General features: G+C 33.0%; 3 protein-coding genes across 6 annotated transcripts; all 3 read right to left on the reverse strand.

Annotated features, from left to right (window-relative positions):
• Positions 1 to 138: 138 nt before the first annotated feature.
• LOC129311135 (uncharacterized) lies at positions 139 to 5828 on the reverse strand. The gene is made up of 5 exons (XM_054953167.1): positions 4806 to 5828; positions 4403 to 4665; positions 3795 to 3932; positions 1437 to 1676; positions 139 to 525 (listed from the first exon to the last, which is right to left on the reverse strand). Exons 1-5 carry the CDS (start codon positions 5410 to 5412, stop codon positions 412 to 414), a joined length of 1362 nt encoding a protein of 453 aa, XP_054809142.1. The 5' UTR covers positions 5413 to 5828; the 3' UTR covers positions 139 to 411.
• A 1129-nt stretch (positions 5829 to 6957) lies between these two features.
• Positions 6958 to 11572, reverse strand: LOC129310715 (uncharacterized). Of its 4 annotated transcripts, none has more exons than XR_008593175.1 (8): positions 10816 to 11572; positions 10434 to 10536; positions 10255 to 10320; positions 8656 to 8829; positions 8459 to 8555; positions 7478 to 7613; positions 7310 to 7379; positions 6958 to 7228 (listed from the first exon to the last, which is right to left on the reverse strand). XR_008593175.1 is itself a non-coding variant. In XM_054952631.1 (7 exons), exons 1-6 carry the CDS (start codon positions 11354 to 11356, stop codon positions 7491 to 7493), a joined length of 1104 nt encoding a protein of 367 aa, XP_054808606.1. In that variant the 5' UTR covers positions 11357 to 11572; the 3' UTR covers positions 6958 to 7379; positions 7478 to 7490. The 4 variants fall into 4 exon arrangements, 2 of the variants coding, with proteins under 2 accessions (XP_054808606.1, XP_054808605.1); XR_008593174.1 differs by having other exon boundaries at positions 7310 to 7389; XM_054952631.1 differs by having other exon boundaries at positions 6958 to 7379.
• A 1703-nt stretch (positions 11573 to 13275) lies between these two features.
• Positions 13276 to 17385, reverse strand: LOC129310427 (uncharacterized). Its single transcript, XM_054952266.1, has 7 exons — positions 16417 to 17385; positions 16087 to 16189; positions 15910 to 15975; positions 14712 to 14885; positions 14507 to 14603; positions 13675 to 13808; positions 13276 to 13583 (listed from the first exon to the last, which is right to left on the reverse strand). Exons 1-6 carry the CDS (start codon positions 16982 to 16984, stop codon positions 13686 to 13688), a joined length of 1131 nt encoding a protein of 376 aa, XP_054808241.1. The 5' UTR covers positions 16985 to 17385; the 3' UTR covers positions 13276 to 13583; positions 13675 to 13685.
• Positions 17386 to 24179: the final 6794 nt, after the last annotated feature.

Raw genomic sequence — 24179 nt, forward strand, 5'->3', positions numbered from 1 at the left:
TCAATAATTTATAGTTTAAGCCATATTGTCCCCGTTAACCTTCTCATTAAAAATTTAATTAGCAAAGAGATTATACCTTGGAAGGCTAACATTACTCTACCTAAGATTGTGGAAAATAAATTGCCTGAGCCTATGTCATGAAGTTTTTAAGCAGAAGAACTTCGAGTTTTTGCATGTGTAACCAAGTCAAGATGTCCCCTTCTCCCAATTTCATGCACAGAACATTTATTTAGGAAAACATCCAGACAAGGGTTCAGTACCTTGGACGAGATTGTGGGCCAAACCCTGGCTTCCTACTCATTATTGTTACATATCAGAAACTGCCTAGGCCCTTAAGGTCATAACCTTACAATCGGATAAAACAGACAGTAGGCATCCCAAGTATGAAAAGAAAACAGGCCAATAACTTGCTCATAACTCGTCTTTGGATTCTCCATTTCCTCTATTCTCCATATAAGATGCATAAGCGTTGATTATTGACTCATACATCTCAATTCCTTTCAAGTATACGTCTCGGTTCAGAAACTGCAAAACAAGAGGGAAATTCAAACATGCAATTCAGCGATAGAAATTCCAGAGAGGACTGCTTGCAAGATAAAAAGTGTCAATTACAGATACCAAATAAAAAAGCGTCGATTACAACCCAGATCAAAACAAATTAGTATGATTAATCAAACTAAACACAACCCGAGGTAGCCTTTTTTTTTTAACTCGCGCAAATCAAAATGAGGGTTTTCTCCCTACAAACTAATATCTAATTTTCATTTGCATAGAATGCAATAACTTGCTTTAACCCCATGGTAAATGACACCTGTGCTTCGACGTTAGCAACGAGCAAATAACCCCTTTCATTTAGAAGGGAGAAGAAAGCAACAAAAAGGAGTATTGAATTAAGGATTTTGTGGAACTTGATTCAAGCACAGTGCACCTTAAGGAAATTTCTCTTGAGGTTTGTGATTTCAGGCAATTGTATATTTGGTAACATTTGACATGAAATGTGTCTTTTGGCAAATAATGAATGTTTGAGTAGGTTACTCAGCCAAAATGAAAACCACAGGAAGTTGTTCACCAAAAGATCAAAGTTGAAGTGGGTTAACTGCAATCTCGTCACAATATGGATTCCATAACTTCAAATCCTAATGTGAACCAGGGTCTTTTGGACATAGTTGTACGAGCAACTAATAGGATACGAAAAAGGAGAGAGAGAAAAATCAGTCCCAAACAATTGACCCCAGGTAGATCATCAGGACAGCGCTCTGCTTCAGCCAAAAAGCTCTTAAATATAGCCACATATTATTCAGGGTTTAATCTGGAACTAGTTCTCAGGTGAAAAAAAAATCTGGAACTAGTTCATATACAAAATCAAATTTAAGATATTATACTATTACATGAATAACCAAGCAAATGATGGAAGACAAGTATGAGATTAGAGTCACCTCATTGTGGTCATGGAGTAGAATAGGGGTGTTTGCCATGGGTGAGAATCCAATTGCAGGCAATCCCCGATGTCGAAAGTAGCGAGAATCCGTTGCAGCAGGAAAGATCTCAGGTTTCTGAAGTTTTCCACCAGCCTTTCGGATGGCATCTTCAAACAGGGACCACCAGGGATTGGAACTGTCAGTCTTTGTGATGATTGGGTTCCCAGACTCATCATTCACAGGTGTTTTCTGCACAAACTGTTACAGGTAACATATAATTAGACAATCTAGAAGTGGTGCAATTTCTGCCTAACAAAGTAGAAAGATAAGGAATGGACAGACAGTGGAGACAACTCTGAAAGGCCCTAGGTTCGTTGCTTAACCAGTCTTTTGGTGTAGTGATACGTACATATGTAACTATGCCGTCAAAAAAGGAAACACAATGGCAGTTTATCAAATAACTCAAAGTTTCTATCTTTTCCTTAATCAACACAAGTTTAGAAAGTAGCAAGTGACATGTGATGTTAGATTTTAAATCGCATCATTTTGACGCTGTTTTTATTGCCTCCTTTTCCTGGTTAACAATTAAACTCAGAAGCCACAAGGCTGAATCCTACATTACACTTGACTCCCCCTTCCTCTTCCTAGTCCTTGGAGAGAAGGACGAAATCCCAAAATACCTCAAATGTCTAGTTTACAAATTTTCTTCAATAAATATGACGTTATAGGTTATCAAGATACTACATTTGACTCCCCGTAACCAAACTCTAAAAATGAACCATGAGATCATTTTAAGATTATGGATAACAAACTCCATGAGATCATTTTAAGTTTTGTTTCTATTCTGTTTCCACATTTCATAGTTCATAGACAGTTAAATGCAGTCAACAGACGAACTATGCATGAAGTCACAACCCCATGATGATATTTTAAACAAACAAACACGAACAAAAATCATTCGAGATCTAGTGACCAGATTTCAATTGGCCAAAATGACATAACCAAGCTTCCTAATCTGGACTTGATATGGACTGGTCGCCTCAATGGAAAGGGAATGATTAAACAAGCTGACAATCCAACGCAGTAAAATAACTCCTATCCAACACTCCAATCCTTCTTTTATATGTGTGTGTGTGTGCGTGCGCCTGCGCTAGGTTGTGGGCAATCAAAACATAACTTCATCTACAATTTGAAAAATAGAGTGTAGAACTAGCAAAACCATGCTATTGGAAGCCATTTTACATTGTTACAAACTTCAAATTTACAAGGTATCTTTACCTGAGAATTATCAAATCCTTTAAGGTAGCATTTGGATTGATGGATTTGAATTTATATTTTTCACATTTGAAATCCATGTTTTTTACCTTTGTTTAGATAGTTTAAAAAATTCCAAGAGAGATGAACTGAGATTGAAAACCAAAATGAAAAATTAAAAATGACAAGTTTATTTTTTATTTTTTAATCAATAAGAGATGAGAAAAATATAAAAATTATAAAGGTATCAATAGTGAAAATGCAAAGAGAACAAGATGTTTGAAGTGATTAGAATTTCAATTAACAAAGGTGTAGAGGAAACTTTAAATTACAAAAGAATTATAATTTGAAATGAATTTGGATTTGAATCAAATCTAAATTCATAAACTTTTGTGTCTCCAAATGAAGGATTTGGTCCAAATCCAAATCCTCATCCTCATTAATCCAAACACTCCACAAATTCTATTTATTATTATTATAAACCACTTTGTATTTTATGGCTGACATTTATTGGCACTTAAGCTTAGTAACTGGAAAGCGATAATTTGAATTCAGTTTTTTGTTACTATGTTGTCCATTTCCTTGTTCTAGATCAAAACACACATCTGTATGTCACATTACATTAATTCCTCACTGAGATTGTAGCAAAAGATGACAGGGATCAAAGCAACATACTCCCTCTGGTCCAAAATATAAACAGTTTTTAAGAAAAATTTGCATACCAATAAAGTCCTCATTATCATAAAAATATATATTGTTTTCCTTTTTTACCTTTAATTGCAATTACCAATACATTTCGTCATGATGAGTGAGAGATAAATTTACCCAAGGATCTAGGTTAATAAATACAAGGGATAAAATGGGAGGGGGATTTCACATGTACTAAATTGTTTATATTTTAAACTAAGATTAGCTGAGGGAAAATGCTAATATTTTGGACCGGAGGGAGTAATAAATTTTTATACAATAGTCATAAGTTCTTAATAATCTAAACCTAGTCATTAGAATATCTCCTAAGCTTGCAGTTGCAGGAAAGAGACAAGCAAAACAATTGTCCCTTTTGTGTAAGTAATTTTAATGACAGATAAAATTTAAACATTGAGCACAAAATAAGTTAATTACCCAGAATGTCATATTACGTGAAGCAGGTGCCCATTCTTCAGCAATCCGCCTCTCCAATGATTTTGGATCAGCAGTTGGTGGCACCCTAATATCAAACCCAGCTTCTGCTTCTGAAGGTTGCAAGTTCATGATAAAGCCCTGGGAGATGACGGAAACCGAAAATCATGCATATCCACTCTGGTCTGAGAGAAAATAAAATACATAAACTATGATATTCCAGAAAAAGTGTTTAAACCAAATATAGCCTGGCGCGCTGAGGGTACCCCACCAATCCTTTGAATTGGAGTATGCACGTGCCCAAGTTTCAAGTGACTAGCATGCATATCTTCTCAGAGTTTTGCAGGAGATTCCACCAAAATAACATGCTTATATGGTAAATAAATCTATACAATAACAAGAAGTGGAATTGTGGCGTTCAGAATGGGCAAACTCCAGTATTTTGACATCATTTACCAGCCAAAAGCAACTTCATCTCTCTCAGAGTACCCGATAATCAGATGCCCCAATGAAGGGATATATTATTATACATTTACCTGATGGTGATAGTGTGTATCCATAAATAGAATCACATGCCAATGATACACATGCTCCAAGTTTCATTGACTTACGGTTGGGGATGGTGTTCCTGCCTTTAAAAAGGCCATATTAACTGAAACTACCTCGCCTTCGGCCTTCAAGCCTCCCTTGATCATATCAAACTGCGAAGCACGAAACCTTCTTATACTTTCCAGACTCTTCAAAAGATTTTCCATGGCAGAGTTATCATAAAGCTTTGCCCCATGCCCTGGTGCTCCAGTAGCCTTTATTACCAGCCACCACGGGCTCCTCTCACCATAGAATACCCTGTAATTCTCGTCCGGGGAAGCCAGTCCTGTAATTAGAATCAGGCGTAGATGCCAATAAAGACCATCAGTTGTTGAAAAGCAAAAAAAGGAACTTCATTTAGTAAAAGCCAGTATCTAATGCTATGATTCAATCCAAAAACAATAATAAGAATCCATATTTAATGACCTTCATCAAGCACTACGCCGATATTCAAATTCTCAAAAACCTCAGATTCAGCAAACTTCTCTGCACCATCATGCCCACCAATCTCCTCATCAGGAGCAAAAGACAGGTAGATAGAGCGAAGGGGCTGAAACCCAGAAGCCTTCAAGCGGCGAACAGCTTCGAGGTACTGCATCCCAACGCACTTCATGTCCTGAGAGCCTCGGGCGTATATATTTCTGTTCTGGTCAATATGAGCACTGAAGGGGTCGTGCATCCATTTGTAAAGCTCAGACGGAACAACATCGGTGTGGGAGTAGAGAAGAATGGCAGGAAGATCAGGGTTTGTGCCAGGCCATTTTAGCAACACCAAGGGCTTCCCTTTGACGAATTCGATGGTCTGAGATTCCAGGGAGAGGGATTTGGCTTGGAAGACGAGAAAATCGGCGGCTTCGTAGTAATTTGGGGTCGGTTGGGCAGTGTTGATTTGAAGGTATTGCTGGAACCTCGATATGATTTCTGCTGCCGAAGATGATAATGAAAATGAGTCTGAAGCTTCAATGGAGGACGATGCTACTAGAATAAGCAACGAAAGATGAAAACATAGGAATTTTGGGACGTCGAACTCCATGATTTCGCTCCACCACTACCACCGCTGCCCAGTAAAGTGGCTTCTGCACTGCTTCACTGAAAAAACTGCCGTATTAATATTTGTATTTTTAAGTTTATTTAAAAAAAAATAGCACAAGTTAATCTTTCAATAGTTTTGAGAGGCTTAAAATTCAGTCCTTTAACAACTTTTAAAGGTAAGTCAGTCAATTGCACGATATTTCAGAATAAACCATGGAATTTAGATTGATTTCATTAAAATTTATGAAAAAACTGGATTGTTATTCTCATGCGTTGGCTGAAGAACGGAATCAAATCAAAATAGGGAGAACAGTGGAGAAAAGGATGGTGGGAGCAATAAAAAGAAAAAGAAAGGGGCAAAAAGTAAAAAAGATGGGAATGGGGAGAAGTAAAAGGGAACGAAATGAACTACAAAGTTTTATGAAGAGTGATTAGGAATAGTGATTTGAACAATGAAAGAGAGAGGGGAGGGTATTGGGTGTTGCAGCTAAAATGGCAGGATCTTGGAAGGGAAGGGTCCCAGTTTTGCATGTTGCTACCTGGGGATTCCGCGGCAATATCTTGTTCTTTGTTTGTACTGCCTATTCAGCTCCACGTAACATTCCTTCACACACTTGGATCATTCTAGCCCACACCTCTCAGCGGCCATATACAGTGATCAAACATGCAGCTTGCTAATCCTGTGTCTTTGTTCCTTACTGGAAATATCATTTCTATTTCCTACTTTAATCTGAGCAGGAAAAAAAAAAAAGGAGCAAGAGCATGCTAACTCTCATTTTGATTCACAATTCCTTGGAGCAATAGAAATGATGGAAGCAGCAAGTGGAAACGAAAGTTGTGTAGATTTGTCATGAGATAACTGTTATTAGTGAATGTTGGGGGTATATAAGCTTTAAGGTGAGGCCACGATTGTGTTGGTCCGTTATGGATGACGAGTTACGCGCAACTCCATTTCTTTCTCAATTACATCGACAGTGAAGGCGTTATGTGGATTTATGGTTCTATTGTGGAGCTAAAGAAGCGCTCTCACTCCGTCATACATTTCCTTTTAGTCCTGCGATTCATACAACTTAACTCGATCAAAAGAGCATAAAAAAAAAATTCCTAGATAAATATCCTGAGGTATATGATCGCAGATGGTAAATCTGTCATGGAGTGTTGAAGATTGTTGACTTACTTTGTAAAGAATGAAAAAATCTGTTTACAAATATATTTTATCTTTGAAAAAAAAAAAAAAGCCACAAATTGTCTTTAAAAACTAAAAAACCATAACATTTTTTTTATTTTTCGTTACTTTTTCTTTGTTTTACAAAACTAGAAAAAAGATAGAAAATATCATATTTTCATTAATGATAATTCTATTAATAAAATAAATAATTCATTTACCCTTTATTTTACCACTTTAGTTATGTTTTTGAGAATAATGATCCAAATAGATTTTTTTCACTTTTTGTTTCCAAATCTTGCTCTACAAAATTACTCTATAAAATTGTTTAAGGAACATAGAAACAGAAAACAAAATCAAATAAGCAAATCTCCCTGCAACTTGAGGCCAAAACCTAAAATCAATAAAACATGTATTCAAAAATCTGAAAGCAATCCTACGACCTTTTTAGCTGAATTACTGCCTGGCAAGTAAAAGAAAGAGGGGGGGGGGGACAAAAAATGATACAGCTACTTTAATCATGAAGGTCATTGCAGTTATACAGTACATATATTATCTATTGACAACCGGTGTGTTATAGTAACTGTGACTATCTTTCTGATCAAGATGTGGCTCCACCACGAGCCATGGGGAAGCAAATCGGCAAGAGCTCCTGAAGATGACAATGAGGAAGTAATAATATTGTTGCTGCATAGAACCTCACTAGAGTTTTGAGACCAGAAAGGGCCAAAACCTTAAATCTGTCCTTTAATTCCAGATCCTTAAAAAAGATATTTGAATTCTGCTCAATTTTTTTGTAGATCCTGCAAATGACTATTATAATTTACAAATGTTAAGAAAAAGGGGAAAAAACACTTGGTTAAGAAAAAGGGCAATTAATAACTCAGATGGAACAGCTGACCTTAAAAATGAATCTAACGGAACTCGTCATGGTAATCATATTGATCTTCATCATCACTGAAAATAGCACTGTAAAATACATACGGGTTCTCGATCATCTCAGCCAATGTAAGGAGCCCATCTTTGTCAACATCTGCCTGTCATAACATTATTACTACGTTGTTTAATGATAGAGTTCTTGTATGAGTTACACTTGTAAGTAGTCATAAAAGATTTTGTAGCTACAAAAATGAGGATAAAAGCAGTAAATACTAACTTTAGTCATTTTTGTCCTCATCTTTTTTTTAATTATTATTAAAAGCTGCAGCCAGTTTTTTAAACGCCAAATGACCCTGAAGTAGCTACCAAACTACAACATTAGAGTTGTATTATTGTTATCAATTGGTGATATTATCATGTTGTGTTTGCACGAGTTGTAAAGAGAAGCTCTTGACATGGGAATTTGCTATCATAAGCCACTACAGACCAAATCAGTATGTTGGATACATCAATTTAAATTAATTGTTTGATTGATCTACACATACGCAAATGATAACATAAATAAGCAGATGATGCAAAAATTAAGGAATATATCAGCAAGTTAATAAACATTGCAGAGAAAAGCAGAATTAACAGACTCGCCCAAGACTTGTAAAGTGTACCAAATGATGCCTTAAACCAGTGACGCAGGCCGAGATAGAGAAGAACTCATTTCAAATGACAATAACAAAGCAGAAGTGGTGATGAAATAAAAGCCTTCAGGACCAACAAGTAATGTTGGCTATATAGAAAACATAGAACTAAACATGATCAAACTTTCCATCTCACGGCAAATACACCAGAGTTCAGTAAGAACATGCATCTCGAAAAACACTAACAGATACAATTCATGCAATGCCATATCAGCAGAACAAAATATTCATTTGCATGTCTAAGCAAGAAAGAATTGACAAATTTGTTGTCGCCAATGAGAATGTAACTATCCACCAGTTGAAGTCCATACCTGTGAAATGATGTAATCTGCTTGCTGCTTTGCATAATATCGCTCAGGTGGATGGATTTTCTCAATTATAGGTAGCAGTTCAACATCTGACAAGTGTCTAGAAAAATTGACATAAAATATCAAAGACGCGTGATACTAAAGAGGCTACTGGAATCTTAAAAACCACATTTATTATGAAAATGACAAGAATCAGATACCCATCACCATCTTTGTCAAGCTGATTGAACAACATTCTAGCTGGAGCATCCACTGAAACAGCAGAATAATGTGAACCATTATGATTTTCTTCATCATAGGCTCTTACCAAATCAAATAGCCCATGGAAAAATTCCTTGAAGTTGATCTTTCCATCTCTGTCTGTATCTCTTTCCCTGAACAGGAAAAAAGAAGGAAAAGAAATCAAGAATAAGGCTAGATAGAGATATTACAAGGCAATGAGAAATTAAATTGAAAATTTCTAAATTGCTTCAGGAAAAAAAAAAGATTAACTTCAAATATTTTCTACATTACAAATATCTGGAACAAATGTAACCATGAAAATTACTCTCGTTATGGAAAATAATCATCCAAGAAGTGTCAACGAGACTGGAGAGCAAAAAATCATTATTATGAGCTAAGAGGCTGTAAACCAAAGGAAGGAAAGCTAATATAAAAAAATCAACATGCATTGTCAAGACAGTGCCATAAGCAGCTACATTGCACAAGTTGACGTTTCAGAAGTAAAGAATAAATTATTTACACCTTCTGAGCTACAGTAAATTATTAGGGCTAAAATTTGATTGACTACCCCAAAAGTCATTATGGTGAGCATGAAATGAAGGATCAGAAATCAGTTTGTTGATGAAATTTTATGCTGTGCGTCATATCATTCTTCCTAACATTAGTATCTAAAGTATGCTACATGCACTTACGCTTCTCGTTGCACTCTTTCTTGCTCTATATTTCTACAATTACCTTCGCTTTCCATAATTTCTCATTTTCAACTCTTCCCGCCAAAACAACATGAGGGGGGTGTTCGTTATGAGAGATGAGAGAGACAAATCTGCACTATTGGTTCTCTCTAATGAAAGGTCAATGTTTGCCCCCCCTCATAAAAGATGTCACTTAGAGGGAGCAATATTGGGGGAGTTTTTTTTTTTTTTTTTTTAACATACCATATCTTGATGACTAAGATTAATAACACAGAAAACTCTAAGGTCCACCAATTTACCATGATAATACAATAATAAAAAAAACTATGAACAAATAACTGAAGGCCTGTTTAAAAGAGAAAGTATGGCATGGTGAAGATAAATACTTCCTCCTATCCCTAAAATAAGACAGACAAATTTTGCACTTATTAAGAAATGTAAGTTAAACCTTGAAACTGCAAAAAAAATATGTTAACTTTCCAATCTATGTAATTAATGAATATAATAAATTGTTGTTTAATAATTCCAATGACAATAAATATACAAGGGATAAAATTGGGGAAAAAACATTATTTACTCTAACTTCGTCTTATACTAAGAATAAAAAAAAAAAGCTGTCCAATATTATCTTAAGAACTGGAGCAGTATATAGGCAACCACTCATTCAGATTCTATGTTAATTTTTTGGTGCAGTGGACAAGTAAGAAAAAACAATTTAAAATGGAAAATGAGGAGGAAGGAGGAAGAAAATAATCTGCATGATGTAACGTGATTGGGGAACAAAAGTTTAACAAAGAGAAAATGCATTCATGACCAGAAAGATAGATATAACTTCAAAGAAACTGCTATAAAAGCTGTCATGGGTATATATGAGATTTAAGTCACCTTACTTCCTCCCTGCACAACCATTCAAGTAGCTTTGGGCTTTTCGTGTCAGCTGGGTGCAGAAAGCTAGAAGATAACGAAAATAAAATTTAAGGAAAAGCGTTAGCATTGGAGAAAGAAAGAAAATCATCGACTTATATAAACTAATGCTTTAAATTTTTAACCAAGCAGAAGCTCACTCATTGTATTCAGTTAAATTTAGAAGACCGTTTCCATCTGCATCTGACGCGTTAAAATGCTCTTCTTTCCACCAGCCCATATTATAACCGTAAGAATCATTATCTGTTAAAGGGACCAAAATCACAACAGTCACCACTATGGCGAAAATATATGTGAGAACTAGTGAAAATTAACATTAGCAAAATTATTTGCTAGAGAACTAATAGTCAATAACCGTAAATTAAGGTACTAATATCACAAACTGTCTAAGGCAAATAATAATCCCAGCTATTGGTTTAGACTATTAGATTCGGAAGAAAATATCACTATTTCCACATTTCATCAACAATAAAGACGAAAAATTATAGTTCTAATATTAGAAATCAGAATTAGAAACAGAACCTGCAATATGAACCCAACTGGGAGGTTCGTACTCGGAAAATGAAACAAACGCATCATGGTTCTTGTCGTGAACGTCCATCTCTCTCTTGGTCCTATGCAAAATCTCCCTCTGGGCCTGCTGCAAGTTCCACTCAGTCAACTCGTGCTCACTGACGAACCCATCAGTCGGGTCTACATCAATCCTGGGGAAGAGCAAAATCAACCTATCGGTAACATTGAACTTGTCCTCGTCATTCAAATAGTCTTCAGCGTCGATGAAATCCTCCCATTCGGGCTGAGACTCCTCCCCAGGGGCAGGGTCATCGGCAGCGAAATCTTTGTAAGAAAGCTGTTTTTCCCATTGCCTCTCTTCACGGCGGCGTTCGATCTCGGCGACGAGGGGGTCGAAAGCGACAGGACGATGAAAAGAGGAGAAAATGAAGTTGGAGCGAAGCTTGAGGCGACGGTGGCGATGGCCAGGGAGTTTCTTAGGGGAGTGGGAGAGAAAGACGAGGAGTAGGAGTGCTACAGTGAGATAGAGGAAGATCGATGCTCTGCCCATCGCATTTATCCCACCGCGACAAAGCGAGGGGAAGAGAATGATGAAGAGAGGATTGATGAGACGATTTACCGAAGGAGAGGAAAAGATACGATCAGACGCTAAAATCTGACACAATCAAAGCTTACATCAAGAGATTTGCAGTGTTGCATTCTACCCGTTAATGCCCTCGGAGCGCGAAGCAGCTTCATTCCATGCAACCCGTATTCACGACTGCAATTATACCTGACTTGAACAATTTCATTACCATATATATTTTAAATAAATTTTTATAATATTTATAATTTTAAACAGTTTTTTTATTACATTATTGAATTTAATACTTTTTCCTATTTGCCAATACCAACAAATCAAGCAAAATAACGTTGAAATTAAACAGGTATATAATTTGGACTTAAATAAATATTTTGTTACAATTTTTTTGTAACAAATCTCATAAAAATATGAAACGATAGCGAAGTAATTTTATTATGTTTTCTTTATAAGAAATACAATTTTCAAGATAAATATTCTTCTATCTTCTAAGTAGGCCCCATGCAGCGAACGACTTTGAAAAAACAAATTTTATTATAAATAGCATAATTTATTATAGGACCCGTTTGAATTTCAATGGTATATAATTGATTGTAAAAATAATTAATTAATATAATTAATTTTAATTATAATTGATTATTTTATAACATAATCTCTTTAGATATTGAAATTAATTTTATCTATATAAATTATTATAAAGGATATTATTTTTTAAAATTAAATTATTGATAAAATTGTATTTAATATTATTAAATTTGTTAAACTTTATTTAAAAAGTAAAATATATTATTTAATAATAAAATTAAATCAACAAACAACCTTACAGCTTATTTTAAAATGTGATTCTAGCTCAATAATTAATTCTCAAATCTTTTGGGTGTTTAAATAACTTTAACAAAAAAAAACGATTTTGAGACTATCCAAACAGGCAGATAAATGTTATATTTTATATTGAATGTATTGAGATTTGATAGTAATGTCGATACAAGGGAAATGGACGTTCATACCCCAAAGAGTTATAATTATTTCTTGACACAACAAAATTCCAAAGAGTTACTACATCCGTTTTAAATTATAAGATATTTTTTTAAAAAAAATTTATTTCAAAATATAAAAATATTGTAAATAAATTAAAATTTTATTAAATGCATCAATTTTAATATTATCCTTTCTTTTTCTATAATTAATTTACATCTCTTTTTTTTCAATATATTAAATGACATATATTTTTAAAAATTTATATTTTTATTTTAAAAAAATAAAATTATTAAGTGTATTTAATAAAATTTATTGATGTGTAAGATTTTATTCAAAAGTGTATTACAATTTGAGACAAAAGAAATATGATTAAGCAAACAATTATTGTGATCAAAGAAGATATTTTATAAAAGGTTATATACATTCCCCTCGATTAGTACAAGACACTATCAAATATTTTAAGCTTTTTAAAAAAAGTTAGTTCTTTTCTTCATATTATAAAAAATAATATGTTTTTATTTTTATCTTTAACTTTCAATAATGATATAACTATATTAAATATTTTCAATAATGATATAACTACATTAAATACTTTCATATTAATCAAGAAATAATAAAATTAAAAAAATTTAATTATTATAAAGTGTCTTATATTATATATTAAAAATTATTTTTCAAAGATATCTTACAAATAAAACTAGAGGAGTATGTATATAAATCGAAGAAAATGCACTTAGAAGGAGATTGTTACTGTGGCAAATTAAAAACGGCTGTACCCTGTAACCAGAATCTACAGGAACAACTATTTATTGACGGGCATACATCTTCCAAGAGGGCTAAATCTATAAAATTTTGATGCTTAAATAAGGACAAAAAAGGATGAGCAGCCATAAACAAACTGGAACAGCTACTTGGAGCCAGAAAAATGATACTGCTACTTTGATCAGATCAGGAGGGCGCAATACTTAATATGGTACATACATTATCCATTGACAAAGGGATCAGATTTTCGTGTGCTGTAATTCAATCAGTGATGTGAAAATCGACAAATTTTTATATCAAGTTGACATTACTACAATCATCTAACAGATCCAATGTGACTTCCGCCAACAACCACGAAGTCCCCGAAGATAAGAAAGGGATGAAGCAAACATGTTGCCACCGGATCGGAGGGGACAAGTTCAAAATGATTCCCCATAGGGGAAAAAAATTGTGTATCCTGGAAATGGGAAGTCAAAATTTCTATGTTCAAGGAAAGTAATAGATAGAGGTACAGACAAAACAGATGGAAATGGAAGAGCTGTGCGTACCTAAAATGAACTTAACGGAACTCATCATGGAAATCATCCTCATCTTCATCATCTTCGAAAATAGCACTATAAAATACGTATGGGTTCTCAATCATCTCAGTCAACGTAAGGCGCCCGTCCTTGTCAACATCTGCCTGTCATAGCATTGTTGCATTGTTTAATTATAAAATTATCATTATGTTACACTTTCAAATAATCATCAATGACAGTTTGAAGAAGCAGAAGAGAAAAAACAAAGCCACAGAAAGACAGTCGAAGTGCATCTACCACGCTGCATCATTACAAATGCGCTACTATCTACTGCAATAATTATCATGCAGTGCTCATCCACACGCATGTGAAAAAGAAATTCTTCTGATGAGAATTTGAAATCCTTGGAAATTACAGAATATTGATGTATGGATTGGGATATCATTGCCCCATCAACATAACTAATGCTAAATTAGTTTATACATATATATATGAAGGATAGTATTGGCAAGTCAATAAGCATAAATTGCCTAAGTACAAAAGGAAAAACTTATAGACTCAACCGAGACTGGTCGCATGGACCAAACCATGCCATCAGACAGTGAAATTTTTCACCAAGACTGGTTGTGTACATTGAAAGTTTGAAACCTTCATGTACATGAAAAAAAAATCGTCTCAAAGTAAATTCACCTAGGCATAGTAGAATATATGAAATGCCAGCTTCAGAAAATACTTATAGATATAATTCCTGGAATGCCATACCAGCAACACAAAAACTTATTTCCATGTCAAAATGACATCACAGAGGTTGACACCTTTGTCGGTACTAATAGTATAATCATCTTCAGATTAGGTTCCATACCTGAGAAATGATATAATCTGCTTGCTGCTTCGCATAATAACGCTCAGACGGATGGATTTTTCCAATTATAGGCAGTAGTTCAACATCTGATAAGTACCTGCAAAAGGTTGACAAAAGACATCGACGAGGATTGACATTATAAAGAGAAAAAAACACAATTATTGAAAGGTGTATTGCTACTGATGAAAATAAAAAGAATGAATACCCGTCACCATCTTTGTCAAGCTGACCAAACAAAACTCTAGCTGGACCATCCATTGAATTATCAGAATGATGCGAAGAGTTATGACTTTCTTCATCATAGTTTCTTACTAAATCAAAGAGCCCATGAAAGAATTCTTTGAAGTTGATCTTCCCATCTCTGTCTGTATCCCTCTCCCTTTAAAGGAAAACACAGGAAAAGTAATCAAGAACGAGGGAAGCCAGTGTTACAATAAGCAATTCAAAAGATGACCCTGATATTCCGAATTAAAAAAAAAAAAAGATTCTGAATTGCGCCAGGACAAAATATTAACTATAAATGTTTGCCACCTTACCAATATTGGAACAAAAAAAAAAAACCGGGGAAATCAACTGCATTATACAAAATAATCCTCCATGACAAGTAAAAGTGCCGAAACCATACATCTACCATTTGTCAGTAATCATGTTAACAGTGAAAACTCACTAGGACTGAAAATTTTCATTCTAATGGTTATAGGTTACATGAATTTGTGCTGCCAAAAGAAATCAAGACTTGATTGATTACTCAAAAAGCAAAATGAGAGCAAGAAATAAAGAGTAGTTTTTAGTTCATTGGTAGATCTATAATTTTCTGATATTCACCCTAGCATCATGTATAAATGAAAGCGTATAGATAAGCTTCAAACCTTTAACTTTTGCATCATTGACTCATCTTTTTCCTCTCTTCGTCTCCATCTAATTTATAGAATTACTTTCTCACAAAAATTGCTGGCTTTCAATCTTTACATCAAAACTACATGATAGGGATTCTTATAATAAAGGATGGTAACAAGTACATCCTTTCAAGAGCTGTTTGGAGAGAGGGCCAGTTCAATTGCACATGCCATGTTTTAACGACTTAGACAGGTAAAATAAAAACATTAAAAAGCTACCTTTTGGTCCACAAAAGGAGATAGAAAGGAAAACGAAAATGGAATGAAGTGATCTTGTGGATGAAAAATGTTTTGTCTCCCAAAATAAAAGAACTTAGTTAAAAAAAGATGCTTTTTAGTGAAAGTGAAAATGCAAGCTTTGACAACAGAAATTAAGTCTTAAAACTACGGACATCAGCAAGAAAAGAAAGGGCATAAACATCACAATTGACCAGAATGTTAGATGCAAAAGCAAATGCTCCCAAAGAAACAGATATAAAAGCTGCCATATCATGAGATTTAAGTCACCTCACTTCCTCCTTGCACAACCATTGAAGTAGCTTCGGGTTTTTGCTGTCAGCTGGATGCTGGAAGCTACAAGATCACAAAAATATTAAATAAAGAAAAAGCATTGGCATTGAGGGAAAAGAATGGTCAAGTAGGAGTGATGCATAGAGAAAGGGTTTCAAACAAGCAGGAGCTCACTCGTTGAATTCAGTTAAGTTTAGAAGCCCATCTCCATCAGCATCTGAAGCATTAAAATGCTCTTCTCTCCACCAACCCATATCATAACCGAAGGAATTGTTATCTGAAAAAGGTACAGAAAGAAGCATTCGAGAGAAAAGTTTACAGGACCAAAGTCACAACAGCTTCCACTATGGCCACATTTTATAAGAAACGAAGAACGCTAACGTAAACAATATCAAAAGTTACGAAGCCATCAAGGAAATCTGGAAAGGAAATTTGAAAGGGGAACCAAATAGGCAGATTGTTTGTGCCAAATGAACAAGCAAAAGTCAGAATTAGAAACAGAACCTGCATTGCGAACCCAATTAGGCGGTTCGTACTCGGAAAATGAAACAAATCCATCATGGTTCTTATCATGAATCTCCATCTCTCTCTGCGTCCGATGCAAAACCTCCCTCTCGGCCTGCTGCAAGTTCCATTCAGTCAACTCGTGCTCACTGACGAACCCGTCAACCGGGTCCACATCAATCTTGGGAAAGAGCAAAATCAACCTATTGGTAACATTGAACTTGTCCTCGTCATTCAAATAGTCTTCAGCATCCATGAAATCCTCCCACTCGGGCTGCGACTCCTCCCCGGGGGCAGAGTCGTGCGGTACGAATTCGGAGTGAGAATGCTCAAAGTACTGCTTTTCCCATTGCTTCTCTTCACGGCGGCGTTCGATCTCAGCGACAATTGGGTCGAAAGCGACGTGCTCATGGTGTTGGGAGACATGAGGAGATGCGGTGAAAGTGAAGTTGGAACGAAGCTTGAGGCGGCGATGGCGATGGCTCGGGTGCTTGTTCGGGGAGTAGGAGAGAAACAATAGGAGGAGTATTGCCGCGGTCACATACATGATTATCGAGGCCTTCCCCATTGCATTGATGGTTGATCCCTCCTTTAAAGAGAGTAATATGAGAAAGATACGGAAGGAGCAGTGAATTGAATTGAGAAGAGAGACCAAGAAACGAGAAAGGGAAGGGAAGGGACAGGAATAAGGATTGACGAGTTGGACTTGCTCCGAGATCAGGATGAGCTGACTAGACAGAAGGCAGAGATGGCCAGATCCGTCACAGGGCACGACTTTGCCTTCTCCTCTGCTCCCTTTGCTTCGATTCCATGGGCAAATTTTATTAAAAAAAAAAAATCTGAGAAACCTTGGGAATGCTGTTGTGATATAGTAGTTGCTGGTAACCAGAATTACTACAATTTTGTTTTATATAAATGAAGCTAAAATTCAAAACTCCTCCGAAGTCCAGGCTTTGAATTAACTGCATCTAATATAAACTCTCCCGAATTCAGCAGTCTATAACTTACGCCCTCGTGTTTTAGACATCTGCCATTAATAGCTATTAAATTTAACAAAATATGTGCCGTATCAGGTTTATCAGGTCAAGATTACTTCAAAAATATTATATTTGCGCGTTTGAATGCTCTACAACTCGTAAAATAAAAGTACATCTGTACAGTTACTCTTTTGATTTAATGAAGCATACCTTTCATCCAAAAAAACAAAAACATCTGAGCCATCGGGTCATTTTAATATTCCTGACTGCTTATTTGATTATCAAATATCGACTCCATCCACGGTTTCCATTTATTTTAATTATTGTACCAATGGATGTGAAAAATGATAGACCAGTGATTTGGTTCAATGGAATCAGCGATAGCGCAATTAAATGCTCGTTTCCAAATGGACTCACAGTTCTGAACCATGCAAATTATGTCAACCGGCTCAACTTTGAGTGGCAAAGTTGATTTCAAATTGGAAGATTTCTAGTGTAACTGATCTGTGCTGTGTTCCTTTTTTTTTTTTTTTGTGCGCTAATAACCCTCCAGTTTTAATTTGTAAGACAGATAAAAATGCACGTGCCACTAAAGCTCAGTACACTTTACAATATTATTTTTTTTAAAATAAAAATATGAATTTTTAAAAATAACATTCATTTAACACTTCATTAATCAAATAATATTAAAAAATAAAATATAATGGAAAAAATAACATTAAAAAAATTATAAATGAAATATTATTTTTATTTATGTGTTTTATATCTTAGAACGCCAAATCTTTTAAAAAATATCTTATAATTTAAAATAAGAATAGTACTATTAATCTTTTTGTTTAACATTTTTTACACATATTTTAGGATGAGTTGCGTTATTTATAACTTGTTGGTAATGCAACTCACTATAAACTATGTCCCTTATTTATAAGGGGGAATTATTGTGAATTCTCAACCAATCAATTCAATTACTCTCAATTCTCGTGAAATGTGTAAATCATTATCAAGTTCCAAATCCCTAATAATTACAAAAACTACTCTTGCGTTATTTTTTATAAAAAGAATATATCATTCATCCCCCATCGACCACTATTAGTTAGAACTGTCAATTAGGACCAGTTTAACTTTAAAGGGCCAGCCCTTGAAGGATTAGGCCTAAATGAGTTGGCCTTAATAAACCTGATTATATGTCAGGGTTTCATTTTATAAGGCCCGACCTTAGCCCTCAAGATTAAAGGGCCGGCCCTCAAAGCCTCAGCCCTATTTTTTTAAAATTATTTTTTCAATTAAAAATTATAAAAAATATATTTATAATCATAAAAAAAGGTATTATTTATAAAGTTAAGTGTAAGAAAATAAATTTAAATTAATTTACACCACAACAATAAAGAAAACTAAAAATTTAGGTCTAATATCAAATAGCAACATCAAAATGAATACCAATAAAAATTAAACTTAACTAATGTTATCAGCTAAATCTTAATAAATAAATGAGGATAGATAAATACATTTAATATGTTCATTTCTTTGAGTTATGTATTTAATATTTTATTTTTTATATTATAATTTTTTTAAAAAAGATAATAAAAGGGCCTAAAAGGGCCGGCCCTTTTATTTTCGGGCTTAAAAGGCTGGTCCTTTTAAGCCTGATTTACTTTTTTAGAGCTAAAATAGAAGCCGACCCTCGATTTTTTCAGGCCTAAAAGGGCCGGCCCTATGGACTCGGCCTTAATTGACAACCCTACTATTAGTTAACTAATGGTGTGAATTTTTTTTTGGAAGGTAGCCTTGGGAAGATTGGTTCAATTATTGAATTGCCCTAGATCTAATAGAATGCATAAATTGTCAAAAATCCAAATTCCTATACAATTATAAAAATAACCTTACATTATTTTTTTTAAAAAAAAGATATCATTCATCCACTGAAGACCTCCTAACCATCGCTATTGGTTGATTGGTAGCAGGATTTTTTTGAGCTAGATGGTCTTAGAAGGATTAGAATCTAAGACCATAAAATTTCCAAAATACTTAGTAGCCATTGAGTTATGTATGCATATTTAAATAATGGTGCAAAATCTTATATATACTTAATAATTAATGTCAACTTTTTTTAGGGAAAATAGCAACTTGAAAAACGAAAATGAAGACTTGATGAAGGAAAATAATGACTTAAACGTGGGTAAAAGATAGTTTGAATATATGAAGATGACAACTTGATAAGAAAAAAAATAATTTGGGTGTACAAAAATAACAACTTGGTAAAGAAAAATGATGATTTAGGTACAAGGAAATAACAACTTTAGTTTAAATAAATAATAATTTGAAAAAAATAACAACTTGAGGACACATAAATGACAACTTGGCAATGGAAAGCGATAACTTGGGTGTCAAGAAATAACAATTTGAAATATAAAATAACAACTTAGCAAAAAAAAAATAACAATTTGGGTATACGAAAATGGCAAATTGACAAAAGAAAATGATAACTTAAGCGTCAGAAAATAACAACTTGAGTTTAGGTGTATAACAACTTGGCAAGAAAAAAAAAACTTGGGTGTCAGGAAATGACAACTTGTGTTTAAATAAATAACAACTAAAAATATAAAATAATAACTTAGCAAAAGAAAAAATACTACTAGAAAAGTTAAAATTAGTGACTAACATTTAGTGACAAATCTCCAATCTATCACTAATTGTAGGTATTAGTGATAAAAATTTTGTGATGGACTAAAATTTGTCACTAATTACATAAGTTAGTGATGTATTAGTAATAGATATATGATGTCATCATATTTTGATCAGATTTTATAAATTTAGCGACCAATTTAAATCTGTCACTAATTGCCGTCACTAAATTTTTATATTAATGATAGATTAGTGATGGATATTTTTAATTAAAAACTATTAAAATATGCTTAAATATTGTATAAAAATCAAAAATTTATAACATACATGGAAAGAATTACATGAATAAAATAATAATAGTTATCAAATTAAATAATTACATAAATAATTTATTCTCTTCTTAAGAGTAAAATATATAATATAAAATGGTGTAGAAAAAATAAAAAATATGTTTTCATTTTATTATGTAAATTTAAATATAAAAATAAAATCTATATCATATAAAACTATTTTAATTATGACATAGATAATATAAAATGATATAAAAAATATTTATTTCCATAAAATATATATTGATATTAAATAATATATTTATTAACTACTATATACTAATTTATACAGTTATATGTGTTAATGTGTATATATAAATTAATATATATTATTAACATATTTAAAAAATAATATATCAAAAAATTTAATGTTAAGTATATGTGTTTAATATATATATATATATATATATTAAATTTTGCATATTATGAATGAAAAGTTATTGTAGTTCAATTGACAAAAGGTGTGAATGAAAAGATGGAGATCTTGAGTTCAAGATCTGATAATGTCACATGCAAATAAAATTAAAATAAATTATTAACGTGACGATGATGTGATAAGTGACTGGGTTGATGTACACTTGAGATGTAGCATGAGAAAGTGACATGACAGTATTTGAATCTATAAAAATGTTTAATTATAAAATAAATTAGTGATAGACTCGTGTCTGTCACTAAATCAATGATGTCATAATCTATAATAAAGTTAAAATTAATAACAAATTTTGTTTATCCATCACTAATTTCATTTTTTACCAACAGTGATAACAACCTTGATAAATTATTATTTCTTAACACCTAAGTTGTTACTTTTTTTTTGTCAATTTGTTTTTACCATATATCTAAATTGTTATTTTTCTTTGTTAAGTTATTTTTTTTTTCATATATCTAGCTGTTTGTTTAAACTTAAGTTGTTATTTTCGCTCAAGATAACACCAATTATTAAATATCTATAAAATTTTGCACTACTAACTTGATAAGTGTAAGTGATCAAATGGTTGGCAAACATTTTGGGAATATGGTGGTTTTGGGTTCTAATCCTCAAGACCACTTTATATTTTCTTAAAAAATATAATATAAGGGTATTTTTATAATTGTACAGGGATTTACTTGATAGCAATTTATGCATTTCATTGGACTTGAAGAGTTGAATTGATTGGATGGGATTTCACAGTATATTTATGACGACAAAGGTTATTTAACTTTACATATTTTTTAATGCATGGAATAATTTTTATTAGAACATAAATACGACCAAACATCGTTTGAAAACTAGATGGCCTCTTTTTTATTAAAAAAACAACGCAGAGAGATGCTCTAATGAGTAAGATACAAAACATCTGTACCTACCAAATTCCAATGGGCTAGAAAGTGAAACTTGCAGCTCCTATTCCCGTGAAAAAAACACTAAGCCCAATTATATAACACAGTTAAACCATCAAGGTTTGGGGGAAAAAGCTCTGCCCTTGCAACCTGCACGTCTAAAATTCTAAAACGGGATAAAAGTTTATTTATAAGCTTGAAAAGGTATATTTATATTTTTAAATAAAAAATAATATAATTTTATGCATTCAAATACAACCTATTATTAAAATATAATATAATGCATGAAAAATTAACATCCTTTAGAAAAAAAATCAAAGTACATGTTACGAAGATTAAATTTAGATGTATTCTTTAATTGAAACATAAATAACTTAAGTACAAAAACGTGGAATGAAATATGAAATTTATGAAATCCTCAAACTTTGTTGGTCCAAAGGTTTTAAGAACATGAAAGTCTATTCAAACAGCAATGAAGCTATTAACCTTATCACCAAAGGTTATCCTGAAAAAATACCCTTATCATGATATCATTCAAAAAGCTTGTTATTTTTTTTATAGAGATTAAATTATTTTAATTAATTTTATTTTTAAAATGTTATTAGCCATATTCATTTTTTTGTTAGGAAAACTCGTTTTTTGGATAGCTTGTTTTGCATCTTTAATCTTGTTTCATCTAGTTTTACTTTGGGAGGCGAATGATAATTGAGTTTGCCCTCTCTACATTTGTCTTAGGTTTATTGTACTGTTCTTTTTTTTTTTTTTTGTTGAATGAATTCCGGCTTTTTTTTTTGGGAGCAAAAATGAATTTCAGCTTTTGATTCAAAAAATATGGATCCAAGCAGGAAAAGGGAGGAAAAGAAGAAGAAGAAGAAGTGTGGGGATGAAGCAGGGTTGAATTACGCTGGTGGTTGTGGTGTGCTTCAAATTTTCTTTGTTTTCGGCCGCTTTTCTTGACTTCGTCCTTTTGTCCTTCCCGTGAGCAATCATTGTTTTGCCTCTCCCTTCCTTTTTCTTTCATTTCTTCTCTGGTTGCCTCAAATACTTTTTTAAACAATAATAACATATTTGAAGTTTGTCCTTTTGGAAAAGTGTATAATTTCCTACAGATTTAATCCATTGGCTACTCCAGGCATTCATATTCTGATATAAAAATAACATAATTGTAAATCTTACTCTCACTGCAGGTGACTTTATTCGGTTCATAAAATAAAAGTACAATAGAAAATCGAATAGAAAATGATTTTTAAGTTTTCATTAAAAAAATAAACTTATTGAATAATAATTACGTGAGTAATAATTTTTTTCTTTATTTTGATTAGGAAAATAGCTATGAATAATAATAATAAAAAAAAAGATTCCCCCCCCCTCACAAGAGAGTGAGGCTCAAGAGTCCAGAGTAACAAATATGATTTTTCTCAGTACAAAGAAAAAGAGGGCTTTTACAATAGAAATAATTTCCCAAGAGTATTGAAGGCAGATGATAGACGGATTTGGATTCTGTGAGCAATACAAATCAAAGAGTATTTTAATTACGATCACTAGATGAAATTTCTTTAAAAAATTTTTGGGGACAAATACAATAAGTAAGACAGGCAAAGTGCAATCAAATAAAGCAACCATACCGATGAAATTCTTTAGCAAACCATGGAGAGATATCCACCAATCAGATCACCTATTTGGTAAAATTACTGGATTTTATTAATGCTTAAAAATTATTAAAATATATATTCTTTCAAAAATTTAAGATAACCTTTACAATTAAAACACCTTCTCACCAATGAGGGTTGGGCTGCCCAATAAAAAAATTAATTTCTCACAACATGATGAATTAAAGTTTAAATTTTTATTAAAAAAATAATTATATTTAATTTTTAATAGTGCCTCAAATACAGTTGTCTTTAAGAAGATGATACTTGTGAGGGAAAAAAAAAAAAGGAAATCCCTCATGTTTATTATCTCCTCTAAAGATTCAAAACAGCCATCTATAAGAATTGCAATTTGATGCAAGAGGTGGGATTTGGTGTTTTATAAGTATTATATGACAAAATTTTTAATAATCATTCCAATTAAATCAACGGGTGCTATCATACAATCTAGAACATTCATTGAATGGATGAATTTATACTATTCACTAAATTTAAATTGGCATGAATCATTTTTCAATCAAGTTAATGTATATACAAGTGTTGAGATTTCAACACTCAAACTATTCCTGGAGGACAAAGCTCCCATTGTTCACAGCAGTATGAGTGAGAAGGGATTGAGATGTATCAGAATCTTAGATGGATTACTGCGATTATTCATTATTCATGCGTATTTATTTGTTTGTAAAAATAATATTAAAAAGTATATAAATTAACCATTTAATAGAGCAAATTTGTTTTGCCAATTAATAGAGCAAATTTATAAAATCTATTAAAAAGAATCCCAAAGATGAGAAGAGAGAAAAGGGAAAATTGCAGCGCTTATCCAATTCACTGTGTAAAAATTTATCCCCGTATCTGTATCAAAG

The sequence above is a fragment of the Prosopis cineraria genome, unplaced genomic scaffold, assembly GCF_029017545.1.
Source record: "Prosopis cineraria cultivar Desert tree isolate PC_DT_omini unplaced genomic scaffold, ASM2901754v1 PC5, whole genome shotgun sequence".
Taxonomy (NCBI): domain Eukaryota; kingdom Viridiplantae; phylum Streptophyta; class Magnoliopsida; order Fabales; family Fabaceae; genus Prosopis; species Prosopis cineraria.